At 52.6% G+C, this 24,798-nt stretch overlaps 1 protein-coding gene across 1 annotated transcript in view; it reads right to left on the reverse strand.

Moving 5' to 3' along the window:
- The window catches only part of HTRA1 (HtrA serine peptidase 1), a 51,721-nt gene extending 32,335 nt beyond the window's left edge, over positions 1 to 19,386 (reverse strand). The window contains exon 1 of the mRNA XM_081823341.1: positions 18,900 to 19,386. Coding sequence (XP_081679467.1) covers positions 18,900 to 19,371 — 472 coding nt within the window. The 5' untranslated portion in view covers positions 19,372 to 19,386. The remainder of the gene's footprint in view (positions 1 to 18,899) is intronic.
- Between the last annotated feature and the right edge of the window lie 5,412 nt (positions 19,387 to 24,798).

Genomic DNA, 24,798 nt, shown 5'->3' on the forward strand with positions numbered 1-24,798 from the left:
ATTAAGTGTTTGCCAAAAAGAGCCAGGCACTAAGTTAAGTATTTGACATACATTATCACAGTGAAGAAAATGTGTTTTTGCAGCGAAAATGAAAATCACAATGTGGGAACTAGGAACCAACAGACTTTATTTGTGTTTCTAGGCAAAAATGTAACACAAAATCAGGTATGTGCCTTAACAACATCAAAATGTGTGCTTTTTTTAATATTTAAGGTAAAAATGTCAGGTAAAGATTAGATGTGGGTCAGGAGGAAGAGAGAAGTAAGTGTTTATGGTCCTAATGCCATAGTTCTCAAACTCTGCCCCAAGGCACCCTAGAGTGCCATAGCAAACTCATAGGATAGTTTAAGTTTTCTGCAGAAACACAGTGATACTTGATATCTGCTGGACATCTTGAGAGCTAGTTCTCAGTTTCAAAATCGGATTACACTATAATCCTTTGGATGATCTCGTATCTTTGTCACTTTGGATTCTGGCGGTCACTGTGATTAAAAGCAAGTACTGTACAAAAATCAATGTTGAACGTGGAAATGGGGGTGGCAGTGTCCAATTTGATTCCAAGGCTTAAGAAGCTATATGGCACCCAGCAGTAGACCTAGCCCATTCATAAATAGGTGTGGTTACTGAATAACAAAATTAAAATACCATTTTTCCTTTATTTTCTTTTCAAGTGACTATTATACTGTAAAGGCACAAACACTCACTCAGTTGTTGGGACCTAATTACTTGATGAATAGAACCATTAGGTATTTGTTTTGGCCCAGGGGGTACCACGAAAAAATTACTGAGACACGAAGGGTGTCACAGACCATGAAAATCTGGGCACGTCTGCCTGATGCCTCTCGGGCTCTCTCCAGCAGAGGATCCTGAATCCCAACACAGCTGCAATAATTCAGAGCAAAAGTGGATTTACAGTGAAGGGTGAAGGTAAACATTGGCCCCGCGAGGGGCCCTAGCAAAGCGTTCAGTTGTCAGACACTTTTTGGAAAATAGTTAATAAATAACAACAAAAATATTTATAAAAATATTTAAACTGCAGGTGATTGAGGCCACTTGTCTCCTTACCTCGGCCACACATCTCCTGTCCTGTCAGAGTGGCTGTAGCATTTGGGGATGTGGCTAAAAAGTCAAACTGTAGAATCATTTTGCTTGAATTTTCATGTGCTTTGAAGTCACTTCTGCCTTTCTATCGCAGTACAGAAATGGTTTCCAGGGACACTCCTACTCTTCCATCCTGCTCGCTCCCTAGAGCAAGCCAGAGGTTTTATAGGGTATGGTGATCTAGCCTGGAAGTATACAGTAGTGGAGAAATATGACAGCGGAAAGACTAAATTAACAACAATAATAATAAGTCATTCTATTCTCTCCATAGGGAACATTACAAACTCACTGTCATATGAAAAGGTGATCAAGGTAAAGAGTCTATAGCCAAAAAATATATAGGAGAGGGAAGGTATTTTAAAGGTGAAGGTGTATTTGGCAGTTAATGACAACCTCATGACATTTTTCTGGGTTTTTGGAGTCTGTAGTATTTTCTCATTTTAAAAAACTTGTAATTTGTGGGGGTTTGCTTTTTCAATCTAAATAAAGATCATGTCCATGCATAATGTTATATTTATAATTTTGAATTCTTTTTCTTAAAGAGGGTCCTCTGACTTGTACGAGTTTCAGATCCCATAAAACCCAGACCTGCCAGCAGCGAGGCAGGAGTGCCAACCCTACCCAAGTAGCAGGCCTGAGTCCCGCACATTCCCAGCTCCCAGGCCCTGTGGAGCTCATGACTGGCTCGCGATGTAAGGGGTGGGGGCGGGGGGACCTCTGAGCTACACCTACAGGATGCGCTGCCTCGGCCGCCAGGACTCTCAGTCACCCACCAGACCACATGGCCAGCATGGAAGGCATCTGCTTTAGAAGGACCCAGGGAGCCCTCCAGGCCCTCCCTGGCAGTCCCAAGAGAGCCCCAGGGCTGCAGCAGGGGGGCTGCCTCAGACCTGGCTCCAGGAATCCTAGCAATGGATCCTGGACACCCTGCCCCTGTTCTCGGCTCCATTGTGCCTTCTCCAGGCAGACCCGCCCACCCTCTCCCCATCTGACGCTTGGAGTATCAGGGATGGACGGAATGCCATGCTGAGCTCTAAGCCCAGTGGATTCCTAGCAGGGTCAGCGAGGCTGGGAAAGGTCCCAAGGCTCCCACTAGTGCCAGGACGACTCCAGAGCCAGACTTGGCCTCAAATCCTGATTCTGCTGCTTCACAGCTGTGTTACCGCAGGCAGTGGCCCTGTCTGAGCCTCACTCTCCCATTCTGCAGCGTGAAGATAGCATCACCTCCTCCAGGCGGTTGCGAGTCCTAAGGGAGAGGAGGCACACAAAGCCTGCGCTCAAGGCCATGATCACCTCCCCCGTCTCACCAGGTGTGCCACCGCCCAGGTACGTTTCAAGGCCTCCAACTGCCTCCTCCCACACTTCTAAGGCTTCTCAGAAGCCCATTTCTGCTTTCTAATTCAGGCGCACATGGCCCATTTTCAGGTGTCTCCCCCGCAATGATAGCTACCACCTGGGGTGCATGAACTTACCGCAGGACCCCCATGCTGGTCTCCGTCTCCTGCGCACGACCCCCCAACTCTCTATCCCAGGACTTCCTGACGTATGCTCCCCACTGCTGCAAACTTCTCACTGGCTCCCAAAACACCACGCGCCACCTGACCTCCTTGCACTCACACTGTCTTCCTGCCTGGGATCCTTATTCTCCTCCCAGACAGCTAGGGAAACCCCACCCAATCCGCGATACTGGCAACCAAATAATAACACCATAACCGCACTCATTTATTGAGCATCTACTATGTGTCAAGCCTAATGCTAGGCACTCAGTAAAAATTACCTCTAAGTATTCCTGCAAGCCTATAAAGTGGATCTTATGCCCAGTCTACAGAAAGATGGAAAAATGAAGGATCGGAGAAGTAAGGCAGAGAGGTGGGGCATGTGACTCTTGTCCTTGGCGCTGGCAGGTGGCGCAGGTGGGAGGCTAGCCCCTCTGCCCTGCAGCCGTAGCCTCCCTTCCAGGTCCTTCACTCAGCCTCCAGCCCCCTGCAGCCCCCATGGTTGTAGGAAAATGCTTTCCACTTCCGTGCCTGAGAACTCAGGGCCAGAGCTCAGGATTCACAGTCCAACCTTGGCTTCCAACAAGAATAATCGTGCCTTCCAATTTCTCAACAGAATCGAGAAGTAGAGCTAATTTGGAAAACAGAACACAGTGTATTCGAGGGAAAAGAAATGAATCCCCCTTTATTCACAGGGAACAGCATGTTCCCAAAATTCAAACCAGTTGCAAGAGCAGATTGATCAAATCACTGGCATTTTAATGCACTGTCCCATATTCAGGATGGGAGAGATGATTTGTAGGGCCCCGTGCAAAACAAAAATGCAGGGGCTCCTTGTTCCAAAAGTATTACGAAGTCCAAGAGGGGGCCAGCAGAGCATTAACCCAGGTATGAGGTCCTTCTGAGCATGGACTGCACAGGCTACATGCCTGCATTTCAATTTCGTTTGATTTAAAACCCCACGTGCAGGCCAAGTACTGAGAAGCAGCACCTGTTGCTCAGGAGCTGACTGAGATGCTGAATCTGGCCGAGCCAGATTCACAGGCAGTCTTCAGGGGCTGATGGGCACCCCACATGCCGGGAGGCACCCCCCCTTCCATGGCCCAAGGTGCAGGCACCACTCATACATCGGGGAGGCATGAGACCTCAGGCAAGCCCCTTGGGCTGAAGGTTCCTGAACTTTAAAATAAGGAGGCTTGACTGGGTGGCTTCCACTTTCCCCCTCCCTCTCCCGGCTCTCGAGGAGAAAGGGAAGACCTCGCTTGTGATGTTTCACCTAATTGCTGCAACTGTAAGTGCCCCTAAAGGTATTGGTCCTTGCAAGCCTACAAATCATAGCCCAGCCCGGTTCCAACCATTGGCAGGATGCAGGGAGAAGGACGAGAAATACCAAGAAAGAAACTCAGCCAAAAAGGCCAGAGTCGGCCAGGGCCTGCTGGCCAAGGGACCGCGGGAGGACGCTCGGGGACAGTTCGCCCTCCTCCGCTTGCCCCGGCCCCCGTGTGCTCCCATTCCAGCCCTTCTTTTCCTTCTGTCACACGGGCCTGGGCACGAGTCCCTTCAAAGGCAAAGGCACAACCAGCCAGGCTCCCACTGGCTCAGGAATTGTAAATCAAGAAAAACCACAGCAGGCCCCGAGTGGGGTGTCATGAAATATTTAGTCCTTCGGAAGGGCTCAGTTGATTAACGGGTCTGGGACATACTCCTCAGCTGTCATCAGCCACCAGCCCGCGGCCCCTGCACCCCAAGCATGAGCCCCGCCTCCACGAGGTCCTGCCTCTGGAGCTCCAACCTCCAAGTACCAGCCTTAGTTCAGGCCAACAATCCGCTGACACCCCAGAATGTATTGCCATGGGGGTGCGTGCTGGAGACCGTCCTCTTTTTCATCTTTCGATGGCCCGAGGGGCACATCTGAACATTTCCCTGTCCCTAGCATGGCCAGATTAAAAATAACTACCAACAGGCTACTTGGTAGGTAAATAAATCTGGGCCCAAATCCAGAGGGGACCTCCAGGAGGCACATCACCCGCCCTCCTACCCGCTCTGTTTTGCTCAGTCTGGCACCCTCATGGAGAAGCCAATGGAGCCGGGGGGGGGGCGGGTGGCAAACGCAGTCAGAGCTGAATCCAAAGCTTGGCCCCCCGATGCTCCTCCTACCTCCCCAGCACGGCACTGCCCTGAGCCCAAGGTCCCCACACTTCTGATGGGCTGGGGGTGGGGGGTGCAACAGCAGAGAGACAAAACAAAGCAGAGAATGGGAGGGCTGCAGACCAAGGCCAACCGATAGGGAGCACCTGCCATGGCCCGTCGCTAGGATGGCAAGAATACCACGCTTTCGCTCAATGGCGGGCCCCGCCACGCCGCTTGTCACATCAGGTCTTTTGATGTCAGAATTGGAACTGGGCTCCATAACTCTGCCTGGCACAGGTCCCTGAAGGGGGAGCGGGACACCTGTCCCACTTCTGTAGGCACGTGGAGACGCGACCAGGAAGCAGGCGGTTAACTAACCTGACACCATGCAGCTGGGAGGGGTGCCGGTCCACATTCAGGGAGGGCAAGGGGGATGATTTTTCACTAAGAAAAGCTCTCTTTGTGAGGCTGCATGATGAATTCGAGAATGACCGTGAGAGGGACGGGGGCGGGGGGGGGTGCTGAGGGAGGACCAGCCAAGGGGGGAGAAAGAGAGGCAGGCAGGCTGCATAACAGGAACTAGACGGCAGCGGAGAAACAGACGCTTCCTCCTCTTACAGTGGACTTTCACGACTTTCTCCCTGAGGGTCAGCAGAGAAATCAATTTAAACAGGTTCCTTTTTTTTTTTTTAAAGATTTTATTTATTTATTCATTAGAGACAGAGAGAGGCAGAGGGAGAAGCAGGCTCCCAAGGAGCAGGGAGCCCGATGCGGGACTCGATCCCAGGACCCTGAGATCATGACCTGAGCCAAAGGCAGACGCTTAACCATCTGAGCCACCCAGGCGCCCTAAACAGGTTCCTAATGGGTAATGAGTCATGAAGTGCAAAGGGGATGGGGCCTCCCGTTTGCAAGAGTGGTTGCCTGTGGGGGGCGGGGAAAAGCGGAACCCAGTGAAAGCTGCAAAGATGCCCCGCAAGACTCATTTTCTCCATGTTTTCAGTTTGAGTGACTGCATTCTGTCTGTCCCACTCGATTCCTTTCTAAGGACCCTTGTCAGCCACGGCTCCAACCCAGAGGCTGGCCCCGCGCTGGTCTGGGGCGTGGAGGCAGCAGAAACAGAAGCGAGACTTTGCACATTCCAGGAACCCAGACCCCCATTCTAATCAGTGCTGTGGCTGCAAATTCCAGGGCGCCCGGGGCCCCCCATGCAATGAGGTGTCTCTGAACCTTGCAGGGAAAAGGCACAGGAGGGAGAGAGGGGCATCACTTGGCTGTGGCGAAGGCCGCAAGCTGAGGTCTAAAATAAACCTGAAAACCCTGTGCATCATCAGGAACACCCGGCTGCAAATCGAAGGAAGAACGAAACAGAAGAAACAGTTTGGGAGTCAGACTTCCCAAGGCCAAAGGCTCTTGGACCTCTTCTTGTTAAAATAAACTGAATTGACAAGTAGCAACTGTTACTTTTTTTTAAGGTTCAAAATCGAACGAGGGACTCCCATACTCTCTGTCTTCTGTACAGAAATAAAGAAATAAAATGCAGGAGGGCTCCGGGTGACCTATTTCTCGCCTCATCGTGAATAAAGGAGGAAGAGGAGGCGGAGCCCGGGAGCCTGGCCTCGGTTTCCAGCCCACACTGGCACTTCCAAGCGCTGGCAGCCCCTCTCTTTCCGGAGCAGTCTCCCAGACGGCTGAGAGTGGGAAAAGCTCGCCTGACGCCAGACCTCAGGCTGCCAATCCGTCCCCCATGTCCATGGTGCCCTGAGCCCGGAGCCGTCTGTAGAAGCTGGCCCACAGCTGCAGCAGATGGTGCTGGAAAAGACCAGGGCAAGTGAAGTGAAGGAGCGCAAACCCTGACTCTGACCCAAGCAAGTCTGAGACGGTCTCTCCCGACCCCCAACAGGCTTTTGGGAGCACCTGGCCAGTTGGCTGCAAACCCCTACAAATTCTGTCAGTCACAAGCGTGGCTCAGCTTCAACGTTGCTGGTATAAGGTGCCTTTTCCAGAACAATGTGTCTATGTTTAATGGTGCCTGTCATTGCTAATCACTTTGTAGTCTCATTGCCCAACCCGCCCCCCCCCCAAAAAAAAGGTCCTTCCCTGCACACCATGGTGAATGCTTGGGTTTGGTCAGCATTGTTGCATTTGACAGTCTTTCCTGACCTACTGTATGTATTAAGAAAAAAAGTTTCCAATCAACTCCCCCCACAATTCTTCTTTTTCCCGAAGTTTCCTGAATGCCCGCATGATGTGTCTTTTATTACCATCAGGGAAATGGCTGACTGCTCAGTTCACAAAAACACTATTAACGTTCCCCTTGATAAGCATCTGGCTCCGGTCTTGACCTTCCCAGATTTCTCATTTGGGTTCTCTTCCTGCTCTGACTGCTCCTAGTTGTTATGTCTGGAGTGGCCGGGAAGGTTCAGGCTCCGCAAGCAGCAGGCTGAGAGGAGATGGTTGAGTTGCTCAAGGGGCCTGGGAGACACCCTCCTCAGCTGTCCTGGGCCCCCTCCCACAGCCCCCTGGTTGGGGGGTGGATCTGGATTTGGGGTGGGGAACAGGAAGGTACAGGGAGGGGTGTGACCAGAGAACCAAGGCCCTCCGTCCAGGAAGGGGACAGTTCCTCCTGAGAAGTGCCCCATACCCATTCGTGATGAGCACGATCCTCCAGATCCGAGGAGGAGAATGAGGGTAACCTGTCAAACTGACAGAAGCCAGAAGGAATCTTTGGCTCGAGTAAGAAGTAAAAAGTGGGCCCTGAGACCCCAGACAAGCCACTTCCTCTCTCTGGGCCTCAGTTACCTCATCAGTAAGATGATGAGGGGCTAGGCGACACAATTTCCAACATCCTTTCCAGCTCCCAAAAAAGGTATATGATCTAATAAACTTGAAAAGTGCATTTCCTGATCTTTTCCTTTCAGCGTATAATTCTCATCCATATAGAATATTCCTGTTTTCAATGCTGGCTTCCTGTGTCCTGTGCTCGGGTTTCTTCTGATAGAATAAGCCAGGGCCGCCCCACCAGTTTAGACTTTCAAAGTGACCTTCCTGGCTGGGATTAGGATCCCCCGTCAGGAAGAGCAGACAAAATAAAAAGTCTGGCCTTCCTATATCCACACAACAGAATATGATGCGGTCATAAAATGGAATGCTCAGGAATGCTACAACATGAATGAACCTTGAAAACGTGACGCTAAGTGAAACAAACCAGCCACCAAAAACCACACGTTGTGTGGTTCCATTAATATGAAATGTCCAGAACAGGCAAATCCATAGGGACAGAAAGCAGATTAGTGGTTGCCCAGGGCTGGGCAGAGGGGAAGTATGGGGTACGTGTTAACGGGTACTGGGTTTCCTTGGGGAGTGATGAAAATGTTCTAGAGTTAGATCATGGTGATAGTCGCACCCTTCTATGAATACAGGGAAACTAGGAACCGTACACTTTAAGATGGTGAATTTTATGGTATGTGAATTACGTCTCAATAGACCTGCAATAAAAAAAGAAAAAAATGTCACTTGTTCCTTTTTACTCTTTTAACGTGGCTACTACAAAGTTGGATTTTACCTACGTGGTTCATGTTATATTTCTGTTTGTGTGTACGAAACATTTGAATAAACATATTCTTCACTTTTCAAAACAAACAAAAACATCCTGGTCTCCTCCTGCATCCTGGGCAGCCTTGGTATCCGGGAGGCCCAGTGTGAAGAGGCCTGGGCTGCGTGGCCAGAGACTCATGTTCGCGGTCAGAGTCCTGGCTTGTGACCTCGGACCTTCGCATCCCCTGGCCGGTCCTGGCTCCTCAGTGAAAACACTAGGGAGTTTGCTTCTCTCTCCCTCTCTCTCTGCCCCTCTCCACAGCTCGTTCTCTCTTTTCTCTCTCTCAAATAAATAAAATCTAAAAAAAAAAAGCATCCACCTGAGAATAAAAAGAACTTAAAGGTCAACCAGGTAATTAACTCACTGAGCAGGATGACTTGTGTGGTACCTTCCTATTCTATTTATCTTGAAGGATTGCTTTTGGGGGAATTTCTTTTTGCTCGCCTCCCCTGTCAGTGACTCAAGAGGCTGATAATCATAGATAGCTGATGGCAACAAATATGGGTATAATCCTCTTGGAAAACAACTTGGCAACATACACCAAGGGGCATAAAAAATCCCTATCATTTCATCCAGTCGTCGTACTTCTTAGTATCTACCAATATCAAGGGCATAACCCCAGATACAGAAATAACGATGAGCATGAAAACGTTCGTCTTAGTATCACTCCCAACAGCAACCACAGCTCAAATGGACACAAAGAGGGGACTGGTCAACTAGATGCTGGTGATGCTTAAGACAGAGACGATGAAGCTGCGGTGGCTCTTTTTCTGTTTTTCTTTATTTCTCATGTAATTAAACTATATTTATAACTTTAAAAAACTGATACAGTAAAATATGTCATCAAAAGTATGCATGCGTTTTCCATGATGTCTACACAGTATGGTAAAAGAAATTAAAAAGAGCCTTTATGCCAAGAGAAGGGAAGCTTGGTATAGTCATCTCAAAGAAAATCTAACCACAGCTTAAAAGGCACGGAAGCATCTCAGCCCTGATTTATCTGGCATGTCCACCATGATATTTGTACTGTTTTGTTTTGTTTTTTCCCTTCAGCAAGGGCACTGTAATTACGGTTAAAGGGCATTAATAATATATGCTTAGAACTCTCGAGAGGAGAAATCAGTCATTACATGGATAGCTTTTGGGTCATCTTCCAACCAAAGGAGACTGTTTGGGGCAGGGGGTGTTTTCTTTAGCATCATTTTGGGAGACTAAGCAAAAGTACCCACCGTTTCTCAGACTCATAGAAAAATCATCTGGATGGACCCTGTCCCCTCCCAAACACCCACCTGCTCCAGCAGGAAGGTGGGCTGAGGTGGGAAGGCCTCAAGGGCTGTTCCTTGGGCCTCCGCACAGAGTCTACATTGGCCCCCCACTGATGAGTGGGGCAGCTTATGAGAGGCATGCTCCCTTTGGGTTTCCCCATCTATAAAGTGAAGGGTTGGGCAACAGGACCTGCAAGGACCTTCCAAACTCAGGTTTCAGCTTCTGGGATTGGGTCCTCTCTACAAGTCTGTTAGTGAGTATGGACAACCACCAGTGTCTCTGCAGGGAAGGAGTTGTCCTTGTCCACAGGACCCCAGAAAACAAGCAAATGGGGAGTTGCCGTAGTCAGAGGCAGGTTGTGGAAACGCAGTGATATTTTTCAGAGGATGAAGGATTATCTGCTGGCCAGTGATGGATATCCCAAGGGAACAGGCTGTGTATGAGAGTACTACACAACCCCACATGCAGGAAGGAATCAGCGTACGTGGGTCCTTTCTAGATGGTCTCAAATTCTTGCCCTTCCTCCTGTACTTTCTGTTATCAGATTTCTCCTACTGGGTTTTTCCAATGAGGGCTGAACCATACTGGGCTATATTTTTCAGAGCCAAAAATGTCAAACTGGTGAAGAAATTTCAGGCTGGGACCTAAGGAACCTCAACTCAGGCCATTCCTTGACCAGCACATGTTCGACAGAAACTCAGCCTGAGGATCTCAGAATGCAGGCCACAGGTTCCCTGTAGGCACAAGAGATGGCAGTGTGCTCTACATAATAATTGGGGTGCAGGTGTTTTGAACCAAAATGTTCGTCCCTTGGAGCTGATGGTAGAGGACTCTGCCTTTGGCTTCCCTGAAACAGAGGATGAAACAGAGGATCGGTGCTTGCAAACAATTCAGTGACCTTGGCCAAGAGCTATGCTGTCTCAGTGGGACAAGGGAACATGCCCTGAGGAGACCCGTGTCTTTTTTTTTTTTAATTATTTATTTATTTGAGAGACTGAGATTGGGTGGGGAGAGAGAGAGAGAGAGCACGCATGCATGAGCCAGGGCAGAGAGAGAGAGAGAAGTAGACTCCCTATTGAGCAGAGAGCCCTGATGTGGGGCTCGATCCCAGGTACTGAGATAATGACCTGAGCCGAAGGCAGACGCTTAACAGACTGAGCTACCCAGGTGCCCTGAGACCTGTGTCTTGACACTCAGGAAGCATATGACTTTTTCCATCCTTCTGGCTCCATTGCTTGGTGCTGGTTCTAACAGGAGTCCCGAAGAGTCTAGAATTGCCAATAAGAGGTCCTAACTCCTTGCAGCTGCGGTGTTCCAGGACTCCCAGGTGACAAGTGCCTTTCCAGCCTGACCCTCACAGTGTCCCTCCGAGGTTTCTGAGGCAGCATCCTTATCCCCCTATGGTAGATAGGGAAACCGAGGCTGAAGGGAGTTAGTAACTCACCCAAAAGGTCCAAGGGGGGCTAGAACACATGTTTCCTAGGACACTAGCGGGTCACAGAGGAGACAGCAGGTCAGGATTTCAGAACAGACTCAGGAGACTTCAACACCCCTCTTTCGGGAACTGACAGACCGAGGAGGCAGAAAATCAGTGAGGCCAGAGTTGACCTGAGCAACATTATCAATCTGCCAGACCTAACTGGCATTTATAGAACACTCCACCCAACAACAGCAGAATATTCGGCTGCTCACATGGAACACTCACCAAGGCAGACCACATTCCAGACCAGAACACACACCCTAACAAACTTAAAAGAACACAAATCATACAAAGTATGTTCTCAGGCCACAGTGGAACTGAACTAGAAATCAGTAACAGAAAGATAGCTGGAAACCCCCCCAGATATTTGGAGATTAAGTAACACGCTTCTAAATGACAGTTGGGACAGAGAAGTCTCAAGCCGTGATTTGGGAGTACAGCAGACCTGGGTCCCAATCCCAGCTCTGCCTCACCCCTACCGGCTAGCCTTGGACGATTACAATCCACTGCTTGGGAGTGGATTGCCAGTCAGCCAGGGAGCAAGGACAGTACCACCCCCTCCCTGGGTGCGTCCAGCAAGCGCCCCAACTGTGGGCGGTCACCTGGGCAGGCCCCTAACTCAGGCAGCACAGCGGCCCCTCCCAGAGAGCACCCAGTGGCCGTAGCTCTTTGGGTCATTATTATGCCCACACTGTCCCATTATTATGCCCACCACCTGGCCGTCCTGGAGAATACTGCCCCCCCCACCCCCGCACAGAGGCCCCCGGCTAGCTCACTCTGCCAGAGAAAAGCAGATGTGCCCGCTAGATGCTCAGTCTTCTCTACGTCCATTTGGCGGCCACCTGCCTAGGCATCCCTGCCAGGCAGAACTCCCTGTGTCCATCCATCCCCACCAAGCGGTGACTGCCACTTGGAATAGTGGCACCAAAGACGGGGTTCTCCTAGCCACGGGGAGCGAGATGACTCAAATGCTAGATGAGCCGGGGAAATCTCACCCGAAACTGTGTGGAAGGGAACTCTACTGCAAATCTTGCCAGACCCTGAGGGAAAAAAACAAAACAGCTCATCACACACACACACACACACACACACACACACACACACGCAGGCCTAGTGTCTTCTTCTCAAGATCTGATTGCACAACTCAAGAAAAAGAGGTTTCCTGAGGCTTGAAAATCTTGCACAAGGCTCTGACTCATTTAGACAGGATATATTCAAGTTTGAAATTATCAAAAATTCCAGCCACAACAACATGCCCTCCAAAACCATCATGCGCCCAAGGGGACAGGCTCAGCCCCTGGTGAGGGACCAGCTGCTGTCACATGGTGCTGTGGAGGACTGTTTCTGAAATGTGCTTACTTGACAATTTGTCCCGGGAATCTCAAATCATAGGGTGTACCCGCAGGCTCCCAAACCTTTTCCCCCCTTAAGATGTGACAATTATTTCCATGGGAGGAGTTCCTAAAACATGGAAAGCAAACCAAGGATTCTTGAAGAAGGTCTCGGGGCTTCAGGGTTAACCACTGCTATCTCTGGAGCGTCACAAACGCCAGGGAGGGTTAACAAGGTGGCATCTGCTGAATCCCAGGTGTTCCAGCTCTTTGTTCTAGAGAAGTCACACACTTTGGTCCAGCGATATCTAAGCAAGGACCAGGGGGTTCAGAGGGTGACGAGCAAGGTGGTGTCTGAGTCCCTCTGCCTGGAAAAACTCTCTAAACATATTTATTGGCAATTTCCAAGTCAGCCCGCAGGACGCATGTCCCTTACCTAACCTTCCTTCTCTGCAAAGCCTTCTCTAACCCACCGACCCGCCTTATCCCCAGGAAGACATGATCATTATAGCATTTCCCCCACCAAGCTGACTCCTTGTTAGATGCCTCAGTGCTGACGGCAGTTACTGTGATGATGACTAATACTGACTGGGTTCTAGTAATGCATCCCTACACTCCAAGCGCTTCACGTAAGTAGGTGTTCCCACCCTCCAGCAACCCCAGGACACATGCAGGCAAGGCCCCGTGTTTTTATTATGATTTCACTAGCGAAATGGGGAAATGGAGGCTTATGGAGATTAAGTCACACCCAAGAAGTGCCACATTTAGAAAGTGGTGATCTAACTCCTTCAGCCAGGTATTATGTGACCTACTACGAGCTCCTGAAGACCATGGGCTGCCTGGCCTTACTCCCTTTGACTCCCTACATCCGGGCCTTCTGAGTACACAGTAGGCATTCCATAAATGCTCTGAATAAACTTAGAACTCATGTCACTAATTCCAAGAGCTAAACTCTGGGCCCTGACCGCAGCGAGGGACATGCCTCTTCACTGCCACTCATCTCTGTCCTGGGCCATGTTGTACTGGCGGGTTCGTCAGTGGCTCCAGACACACGTCACCCAGCAGCATGGATCACACCACCTTCCCTACCACTTCCGGGAGCCCTGCCAAAAGCATCTGGAATAGCTACACTCCACAGTGTCTCTGCTAATACTTATTTTCTTTTTCTTTCTTTTCTTCTTCCCTCCCTCCTTCCCTCCCTTTCTTTCTTCCTACCTTCCTTCCCTCCTTCCTTTTTCTTTTCTTCCTTCTTTCCTTCCTTCCTTTCTCTCTCTTTCTTCCTTCTTTCCTTCCTTCCTCTTTCTTTCTCTTTCTTTCTTTCTTTCTTTTCTTTCTTTCTTTCTTTCTTTCTTTCTTTCTTTCTTTCTTTCTCTCTCTCTCTCTCTCTCTCTCTCTCTTTTATGGCAGAGATGGTGGGAAGGAAAGATGAAATGACTCAGGAGGGATCTCACTCCAGGGACCCATGCAGCCCAGCCTCAGAGCCCCTGCAAAGCAGCAAGAGGTACCAGGTCCGCTGGAGCTCCTGTCTTGGGGTGTGGGCATGTCACCACAGGGGTCACCCAGGGATTTTCCACAGCCAGCAAAAGCTGAAGTACTCAGGAACCAGGCCCAAGATGGGCCAATGTCAACCCGGGCTTTATCCATCAATAACCTAAGAAAAGAAATAACTCAGCCCAGCCTTTAAAATGGGGATGCAGGGCGCCTGGGTGGCTCAGTTGGTTGGGCGACTGCCTTCGGCTCAGGTCATGATCCTGGAGTCCCTGGATCGAGTCCCGCATTGGGCTCCCTGCTCAGCAGGGGGTCTGCTTCTCCCTCTGCCCTCTTCCCTCTCGTGCTCTCTGTCTCTCATTCTCTCTCTCTCAAATAAATAAAATCTTAAAAAAAATAAAATAAAATAAAATGGGGATGCAGTGACCACAATTTTTCAGACTAGTTTTCTTACAAGAATCACGGACCATTCCAGCAGGAAGGGACCTCAGAGATCATCTGGCCCAATCCCCTCATTGCTGAGGCTCTGAGAGGTTGGGGGCCGGTCACTTGGTCACCAGCCTGCTGGTCCCTCCACTCCAGCTGGCCTTCTAAGGAACCCTCAACCACTAGCCAAACTTGATTTCTTCTTCAAACTAAGCCTCACCAGAGCTATTTATTCACTTGAAATATAAGCTCATGGAAAGTCTGATTTCTCAATCCAAGGCATGAAATGGTATCCAGGATCACACAACCCCAAATGGACTGAGAACCCAGCCTTGCAGTCCGGAGGCTGTCGGACGTCTGACCACAGTTAGCTCATGGTCCCCACCATAATCGCTTACTGAATGCAGTTATTTTAAGCTCTAATGCAACCTATTTACAGCTCTTCTGGATGGAATGAAGTTACTCAAATGCTTGGCTTTCGATACTCTTAACTTACTAATTTTATGAAACCTTAATATTTTAACTCTTGAGCAAAACTGACAGAGAATAAAAGCAAATAGCCAACCAGAGAGCGCAAAGCCTCATAAACTGTGGCAAAGACAGTTTTTCTTCTAAGCCACTGGTCCTTCACCAGGAATGCACACCAGAGGCCCTCCCTGCTCAGGCCTGCGGGGCAGGGGTACCAGGACCAGGATGGGGAGAGCTCCAGGCTTGTCTGGGCTGTGTTTCGGGTGGGGTGGGGTGGGCTGTCCTGTCGGGGGTACTAGGAGCAGAAATGGAGGAGCCTGCTGCTTTGGGAAGTCTTTTTCAGCCTCTTTCCTGGCTTCTTGTCCATTTTCTGGCAGAGGTCTGCAGCGCTACACATCCTGACCCGTCTTTTGCAACATCTGGGAATCCAGAGGGGCCTTTCTCTCCCCAAGAGCCGTTTGGGGCCTGGGGCTCTGGTTCGGAAACATTTTTACTCCAGCCCCTTCTGCTCCTTTTGCTTTTCTGCTGCAAGAGCTGCCCTGATGGCAACCACGTCCTCCACCTCCCGTGCCCACGGACTGAGAGCTGGGAGGTGTCCTACATTTCATCTCAAGGCCACGGCCATCTGGAGCACTGTTTATTCCAGCTATTAGCTGCGGCTTAGCTGAAGTTGGCGTATAATCTTAGTTTCTCTGTCAACAGCACAGCGTGGTGATTATGAATGGGCCCTGGACCAGAGGCATGGGTTCAAGTCCTGGACAAGGAATTTCTCTGTGACTGTGTCTTCCAGCTGTGGGAGATTCCAGAACACCCCTCACATGGTTCTAGGAGGGTCAAATGAGTTAACATGTGCCTGGCACAGAATAAGCACTAAACATATGTTGGCCTTTATTATTATACTGTTATATTAACTGCAATTCCTTTCTTTGTTATAATTTCCTGACCGTAGAGAGTTTTTGCTTTAAACTAATCCAAACCGCTAATGGTGGAAGAGGAGAGATCTTTGTTCTCTAGTATAACTGGACCCTTTCCCATCCAAACCCTGACAGCAGCAATGATTTCTGAAATAGAGGATTTGCCTTCATTTCCAGAACTGTTTTTTAGGAGACGTTGTCTGAAGTCTTCATTAAACAGTGTACAGATAAAAGTGCTTTCTCTCTTTTTTTTTTTTTTTTAAGATTTTATTTATTTATTTGAGAAGAGAGAGCACCTGAGCGGTGGGGAGGGGCAGAGGGAGAGGGAGAAGCAGACTCCCCGCTGAGTGCGGGGCCCAGCGTAGGGCTGGATCCCAGGACCCTGAGATCATGACCTGAGCGGAAGTCAGACGCTCAACTGACCGAGCCACCCAGGCACCCCCAAAGGGCTTTCTTTTAAATGGTGACACATTCCGCCATCCAAAGTTCCATGACTGCAAAGAGCCGCTCACCTGCCCAGGGCCTCTGGTCTGCGGCCATTTCCTGCTCCCTTCCCCTCGCTCTCTGCTCCCGGCAAACCCTCCCTAGGATCTTGGAAATCGTGGAGCCCACTCCTGTCTCGGGAGCTTCTTCCCCACATGCTTGCATGGCTCACCCCAACTTCAGGCCTCCGGCATCCAGCCCAGCGCAAACAGCATCCCTGCCAATCCCCTCCGCCAGAGCAGGCAGCCAATTCACCTCATTTAACAATGACGTCAAGTGACCTGCTCATGGGCAGGGCTTCGACCCAACGACGTCTTGGCTCCCAGGCTCCGGTCCTCAGAGGTACCTCTGGGAAGTCAAGGGTGGAGTGCGAGATGGGGGGCGGGGGGGCAAAAGCAAAGCCTTCCATGAAGGCAAACCAGAGACGGCCCCATGTCTCTGGTTTCTTGATGCGTTCATTCATCATCTACCCACACACCGATCAGGTGCCGGCTGAGTGCCAGGCAGACAGAGAAACACAGAGTGTCTGACCCCCTGCAGCCCTCAGTAAATATTTGCAGAGAGAGGAAAAGGGTGAGAACAGACTTGCGCCCTCTGTCTCTCTCTCTCCTCTCGAGGCCGCCACCCTCATCCTCCTGTGGCTGTCCCCTCGCTGGCTCTCTGGCAGCCTGCTGTGGGCCCGATGGCCGATGGGCAAGGACCTGTTTCTGTCCCCACGGCGACTATGAATGCCTCTGCCAGGTCCGAAGCTCGCTAAGTGACTCCACCTCGTGCACAATAAACTAGGTGCTCAGACGGTGCCAGTTCCTCAGGACCCGGAGCAGCGAGGTGACACACAGTAACAGCTGTTTGTGACAAAAAATACGCAATATGCTTTCTTAATGTCATCACCTCACACCCCGCCCGTGGCGGGGGCCCTACCCGCACACCTGGCTCGCTGTGCCCTCGGCCGCTAGCTGAGTCCTGCCCTGGGATTTCCTGAAGCTGCCCTGGTCCGAGTACCTCAGAGTACACAGCACATCTGGCCTCTTTGGGCCAGGGACTCTGCGCCACCAGCCTGGGTCACTCTCGCTGCCCTCCCCAAATGTCCCCAGCCGCACCAATCTATCCGCCAGCTCCCGAGCAAGTCTCGGGCTTTGCCCAGGCTGTCCCCGGCCCTCCGGAAACTTCCCTCACCCTGCCTGACCTCTCTTCCTCAGCCTTGGGGTTGAGCACGGGGCTGGCTGGGAGGCAGGCCGTCTGGGCTCAAACTCCAGCTGAGTGGCCTTGGGCACGTAACTGAACCTCAGTTCCCCCGTCTGTGAAAGGGGGATGACGGCTGATGCCCCCTCCTCATGAGGCTGTGAAGCCGAGTGAAGTCCCACGGGTAACACACCTGGCCCCCAGGGCTGGGGCACAGAGCGCACACCCAGACCTGTGCATGGTCACACCCATACCTCAGTCCCCGCTGGATCATCTCTCTCCAAGATAAGTCTCCTGCACCCCCTAGCTAGGCTCTTCCCTAAGGGCAGAGGCCAGGCTCCCTGCTCCTGAGTTGCTGGAATTCTCCAGTTTCTCCTACACAGCTCTGGCACCCTGCTCTCCGTGTGAGCCACCCTGTGCCAGGCCCTAGTTGGTCATGCTGGCCCCTATTCCGACAGAGAAAATCTAGACCAGCTCCTGGCGCTGGGTCCCCCTCTCTCCCTCCATGCACTGCCCCCGGCAGGAGGCGGCCGCCCCCAGCACTGCCAAGCGCCGCTGGCCCGGCCCAACACCGCGGGATCGGCCGCAGCCGAACTCCGTACTGTTTTTCCACAGGGTGTCCCTGTCTGGAGACCAGCAGCATCCCTCTGGAAGGTCCCGCGAGAGAGACAATTTCTCCACCCTTCGCCCCATCCCCGCCGCCGTTCCACCCGCCCCGCCCCCAAGAGGGGTCCTGTTGATACCGAAAAGATGAGAAAGGAAGGAGAAGGGGTTCACGTCTCCGTCTCTAACCCGCCTCCCACCCTCTGCCTCCGATTCCGCCATCCAAAGTCGCGTTCGGCTTATTCCAAAAAAACCACTTTCATTTTTGTAGGACTGGCTCAAAACACGGGCAGCAGGCCGGCGGCGACGGCGCTGCGGGGTCTGCGCTGCTCCCCCGGCGCCTGCCCGGCGGGATCACCGCGGGAGCCGCGGAGCCGGCCGGCAACCCCGTTCCTTTCAACACAAAGTTCCGCCGCAAAGTTTTCGCGGACAGGATCCGTAAGAAAATGACCGCTCGGTTAACTCTAAAGGCGCGGGGCGGCCGGAGCGGGGAACGCGGAGAAGCAGAGGGACGGCAGAGCGACAGAATTGAGTCCTTGCGGCCCCAACGCCCCCGGCACAAGTCACCTTTCCCAGTCCCTCTCAACTCTGTGCGCACCCTCCTGTCCTGGTTGTCCCTGCTCCCTGGCGCGCTGTGGCGCCCCGCGGGGCACCCAGCAGCCAGCCACCCGGCGGGACGCCCCAGTCACCCCGGCCGGGGGCTGCGGGACAGAGCGCGCGGGGCACCCGCCGGGCGCGGAACCGGCCCCGGGCTGGGCGCAGAGCTGGGTTCCGAGGGGGCCCGCGGAATGCTGCTCCCCGCCTTTCCCAGCGAGCCGGAGCCCTGAACGCCCCGCGACGCTTCGCCGCCCCTCGGCTCGCCCGGCCGGCCCGTGGGGACCGGTCGGGGCCGGGAGGGCGAGACCCGGGAGCTCGGGGCGCGCGCGCGGGTACCTTGGCCGCAGGCGCCGCGCTGCAGGACGATGACCGGCGGCTGGTGCAGCCTCTCGGAGCGGCGGCTGGCGGCGCGCAGCTGGCACAGGTTGGCGTAGGTGTTGGCGTCGCTGCCGCACACCGGCTCGGGGCTGGCGCACACGCAGAGGCCGGCCTGCGCGCGCCGCCGCACCGTGGCCGAGGCGGGCACCCCGAAGGGCACCACGCACTGCAGCCCCTCGCCGCACGGGCCCTCCTGCAGGCCGCACGCCGCCCCCTCGGGCGCGCCGCACACCTCGCAGCAGCCGCACGCGTCGCGGACGCGGCCGCCTTCGCAGTGTCCCGGCGGCGGCAGGCAGCGCGCGGGCTCGCAGCGCTCCGGGCAGCCGGCGGCGGGGGGCGCCGAGCGTCCGGGCCGGGACGGCTGCGCCTGGGCGGGCGCCGCGAGGAGCAGCAGCAGCAGCGGGAGGCACGAGGAGCGCGGGGGCTGCATGGCGGCTCCGGCGGCGGCGGGCTGGGCGAGGACCGGAGAGCTGCGCCCGGGAGAGCGCGGGAGGGACTAGGGGGAGCGGGTGCGAGTGCGCGCGGCCGTGCGGCCCAGCCCATTGGCCTCGCGGCGGTGACGAGCCGCCTTGGGCACGGGCACGGCGGCCGGGGGGGGGCCGGCCGGATGGCGGGCGGGCGGCTGGAGCGGGGACGGCCCGCGGCGGGGGCAGGGCGGGGGCAGGGCGGGGGCAGGGCGGGCGCGTCCGGGCGCGGCGCGGCTGGTGGGGCGCGGGCGGGGCGGCGCGCGGGTCCGCCCCCTCGCGGGGCCCGGTCTCCGGGTCTACGCGCCCCTGCTCTCCGCTCTTCGCGGGCTCTCGCACGCCCCTTGCGAGCCAAAAGCTAAGAGACTCTGCGAAGGGGAACCTGCAGCGGCCCCGCTCGTGCGGGCCCGAGAAAATTCCCCAAATTGCCCAGCGGGGGACCCGCCCCGGCAGCGGGAGGGGCCGCTGCCCGGACCCCGGGCGGCGGTGGCACCGCTGGCTCCCGTCACGCGCTCCACAGGAGGGGGACGGGCACCTCTCTGGCGTTGACCCCCGTGTCCGGCACGCGCGACCGTGACTGTGGTCCCCGTGCCGCCGTACAAAGAGGCGGCGCCCACGGGACTGGCGGAAAGCCAACACCCAGACCCACGGTTACCTGACAAAGGCAAAGAGCAGAAGTAATTAGAATATAACCATTCGTGTCAGATTCCTTTAAAAAGTTGTTGTTTGGGGGGGGGGGTGCGTGCTTGTACACGCACAGAATAGCTCCGGAGCGAGACGCCAGGACCCGGTGACGCGCGGGGGCGGGAGGGGGGGGTGGGAGTCCTGGGTGAGAGAGGGGCTTTGTACCGCCTCAATTTTTCGCCACGTGTGATTATCCGAAAACGTTCTTATTAAATAAAAGAGTTCATCTTTGATCTTGCACTTGAGAGCCTTCGGTGCATCCGTTGGGACAGATACAAGTCAAGGCATCACCTGGAGGGGCAGGGGCGACTCCGGAGGTGGATCTCCGTGCCCTGGTGGCGCCAGGCCCGCAGGCGGCGGCCTCCACGCCAAAGCTGAGCGGACGGACAAAGCTTACGGCTGAGGACCCAGGCGGAGACGGGTTCACACACGCCCTGCTCAGGCAGAGACGCCCAAGGGCGGGTGGGCTGGGAGTGCCGACCTTGGGGTGGAGTAGGTGTGGGAGGGTGCACGGAAGGCTTAGGGATTTTGCGCTATTTTTTTGTATTTGGGTGGTTCCCTTGTGCACACGATATTTTTCCAATAAAAATAGTTTTAAAAAGTAAACTCCAAATATTTATAACCACCCTTGCCCAAAGCACCTCCCAAATGTGAGCCATGCTAGCGTCCAGGGTCCAGAAGGGTGCCTGGGACCAAGAGTTGGGAAACAGGAGGTTCAGCAGGGGGGAGTTCGAGAAAGACGTTAGGGAAGTATTTCCTAAAGCCAGGACCTCATCCCTGTGGAAAGGGAGACCTTGACCCAGAATTCACTCAGCCCTGGATACTGGAGAGGGCATAGCTCCGCTGACTGGGGGCGCTGAGTGCCTGGCGAGCTGTGATTACCCCAAAAGGGCGGATGCCTCTGGGTGAGGGAAGTAATTAACAAAGTTGACCAGCCAATAATGAGTCTCCCCACTGCAGTCCAGTGGGTGGATAAAATAAGCGGGGCCCATGGTAGGGAATAAATTGGTGAAAACTTTTTGTCCAGTACTCTTATTTTACAGATGAGAAAACTGAGAGCCTGAAAGGACAAGTGACTCCACCAGGGTCACACTACAAGTTAAGAGTGATGCAGCCAGGACCCCATCCTCCACCCTCCAGCCAAGCTGCTGGAGTGAAATAGCAGATTAAAAATAAAACTGCATGCTGGGTGCCTCTCCTGGCTTATTTCCCTAGCAGAGGACAAGCCCCTGATGGTTTCACTGAGTCCGCCTCACCCCCTCCCCCTCACTCCATTCTCCACCCCATCTCCTCACGACACACACTTCACTCCCCCAGAGCTGAAAAACTCGCATTCTCTGGTACACACCTTCTCCTGTCTAAAGCCTTTATGCTTTGCTCGTGCTCTTGCCTCCTCCTGAAATGCCCTTCCTCCTCTCCAGGGTGAGTTAGTGTGACCTAGTGAAGCTGCCAGCAGCCATGTCCTCTGATGGTCTTGGGAGTCAAAATCCTGCTTCTGGCACTTCATTCTGTGACTTTGGGTAAGTTGTTGAAGAACCTCGGGCACCTTCACCGGGAACATGGTGGTGACTGCGCATCTAGTGACTGAAAAGGGTGTTTGTGGCCACAAAACCACTCCTGTGATGGTTCACAACCCGGAAGGGATGTTCACAATGACACTGATCAGGAAATGCAAGCCACGGAGGCCGTGTGGTTCTTCTGCCAGGGAAGAAAGCTGGCACCACCCCGCTACTGGACCCCATGCTGGTGGTGGCATCCAGGAGTCAACAAGGGAGGAAGGGAAGGCTGAGCCATTCCCGACAAGCAGAATTCACAATGCGCAAGGTTTTAGAAAGACCATGATCACATCACATCATCTCCCAGGCTTGACTGCAGCTCACCCCCCTGCTCTTACGTTAACACCAGCTCATCAGACAGCCCCCTACCCTCGTCCCCCAAGACCTTCAACTCAGAGATGGAGAACTTTAAGTCCCACCGGAAAGATTAGGGAGATCCTGAACAGTCCACTCGGGAGGGTGTTGTGTGTGTGTGTGTGTGTGTGTGTGTGCACGTGAGTGCCTCCATGGAAGGACACAGAATAATTCAATCGAAACCTGGCATCAATTGAGAGCCCATCATTGATTGCTCGTCCTTTAATCCTAGCATTTCCATTTCTAGAAGTAATGCTTTGGGTCTGAAAAGGCTACTCTTTCTTTCCTTTCTTCCCCCTCTATTGCCATTTATAAAGACAGTTTCTTACGAGATGCGTATTTTTGATACATCATGAAAACTCATTTCTCACCAGGTCTTGGCACAGATTCCTAGAGAAGATTTTTCCAGAGAAAAAGGGGTAGTTCCGAAACCACAAGGGTGAGTTCCCTGCCGGTTTCTCTGCAGCCCAAATTTGCAGCATTTAAACTTTAAGTTTGGACAAAGTCAAGCCTACTCGTGAATGATAAACAAGAAAACAGCACGGCAGACAAAGTCTCTGTGAGAAAATGAGGGTTCTGAGCTGGTGCAGAGTAACCGTGTCTTCGCTGCCCCCAAAGAGAAAGATCTCCCACTCGGGGCCTCTATCCTCCCAAAAGCAAGAAGGACCCAGAATGGTTGGGGACTCACAGTGCCTTTCCTAATCCACAGGACCTAAAACCTAGGGAGCTAGAGTAATAATTTTGACCCTTCCTACAATCTTATAATTGCCCTACTCAGTAAGGCTCAGGGGCTGACAATCCCAGAAAAAGGAAGTCCAGACTTCTTAACCTGACATCCAGAATGCTCCATGATGTCACCCAAACTGCCCTTCAAGGCAGATTGTCCTCTGCTTCCAGGGTGGCAGATAGCCATCCTCCAGTTGCCCCTAGCATCCATTCCCACCCTCTCCATAATAACAGAACCTTGGCTGGGGACAGGCTGCCCCGGTAAAAGGCGACTTCCGAGCCAGTTTCGATTCCCTTCCCTCGGAGAATCAGACCCACTCCTATTACTCCCGTTGGAAAATCATGACCTCCTTTGACAAAAGGCACGCCCTGCTCCTGTGTCTCTGAAGACAGTCCCATGTCGGTTCAGTTTGGTTTAGTTCGAGAGAAACTTCTCGAGCATCTGCCGTATGCTGGACCCTCTGCCAGACACTGAGATGCGGCATTAAGTAACAGAGCCCCTGCCCCCAAGGAGCTCAAAGTCTAGAAATTTTCTGCAACGATGGAGATGGTCTCTACCTGTCCAAGATGGTAGCCACTACGTGTACCTAACTACTGAGCATTAGAAATGTGGCCAGTGCAGCTCAGAAACTGAATTTTTATTTGTATTTCATTTTAGTTCATTTAAGTGTAACCCCATGAGTACACCCCGTTAGCCGCATGAAACGAGTGCCTATCACACTGGAGAGAGGGATAAGGACACGGGTGCAGGGTGACCGGAAGGAACTCTGCCCCGAGGGGGCAGCTGGGACTCTAAGGATGCCAACTGAGCTGCATCTTGAGGGATGGGGACCAGGGGACAAGAGCGGGCGCCATGCAGGTGGGGGTCGACCTTATGACTCCACTCAGTCGGGGAAACTTCCAGCTGTCCAGTGTGGTTGGTGGCAGGAGAGGGGTCCCCGTGGGCGGCAGAGGCAGCTGGAGGGGAGCGCCGGGTTGTGAAGGGCTCCTGCTGTCCTCCTGAGGAATTTGGGCTTTACCCTGGTGCTGACGCAGAGCCCCACTGGGCTTTAGAAAGAGATGTGTTTGGGTCGAATCACCTTGGTGCAGGGTGGATTCAGCAACAGACATTTTTAAACAGAGCTACATTATTAGATTTTAGGTTAAGGAGCACTTTGAATTAAACTGAAGATGCAGCTAATGTAACCTAATAGGATAAGAAGTGAAGAGATTCCAATAGCTTGGTAACAAATTATTCATTCATTTCCACATGACCTCTTCAGTGCAAGCCCCTCATCCAAAAGTACTGCAAATGGCGAGGATGCTTAAAATGTTTTGGGGAACTTCAGAGGCACTTTGGAAATATTAGCATTTCTAATATCAAATCACAAAACGTTCATGTCCCTTAATTAAAGGAGGACCCGTGGGAACCCATCCTGGCCTGGCTCCCATTCCATGTTTCCTGTCAAGCCTTCAAGATCTACAATTCAGATCTTTCATTAATTTAGACTAATCTGTCCCCTAAATCAATTGCAGAAAACCAACGGTCTGTGTTTGCATTGATCGGCTCTTTCCAACATATTTGCTCTAGAAAATTAAAAGTGCATGCCACATGACCAAATTTTTCCACTCTCCTTGACCGTCTTGATCAGACACAAGTTCAAATAGAACCACAGGCAGCCACCAAAGTGTGATGAATGACAGCCTGTCGATTTTCTGTTACTCGGGAGCAGCATAAAAAGCTGACCAAGGTCATGTATAGAACCTGTTGCCTTTTAGGCAGGAACATTTGAGTTCAAATCAAAGAAATTATGAGCCAGAATTTTTTTTTTTAATTGAAGGCCCTTTTATTTTTTTTATTTTTATTTATTTATTTTTTATTCTTATGTTAATCTCCATACATTACATCATTAGTTCTAGATGAAGTGTTCCATGATTCATTGTTCGTGCATAACACCCAGTGCTCCATGCAGAACGTGCCCTCCTCAATACCCACCACCAGTCCAACCCATCCTCCCACCCCCCTCCCCTCTAGAACCCTCAGTTTGTTTTTCAGAGTCCATCGTCTCTCATGGTTCGTCCACCCCTCCGATT

The sequence above is a fragment of the Leptonychotes weddellii genome, chromosome 6, assembly GCF_054177405.1.
Source record: "Leptonychotes weddellii isolate Sample4059 chromosome 6, ASM5417740v2, whole genome shotgun sequence".
In the NCBI taxonomy this organism is placed as follows: Eukaryota; Metazoa; Chordata; class Mammalia; order Carnivora; family Phocidae; genus Leptonychotes; species Leptonychotes weddellii.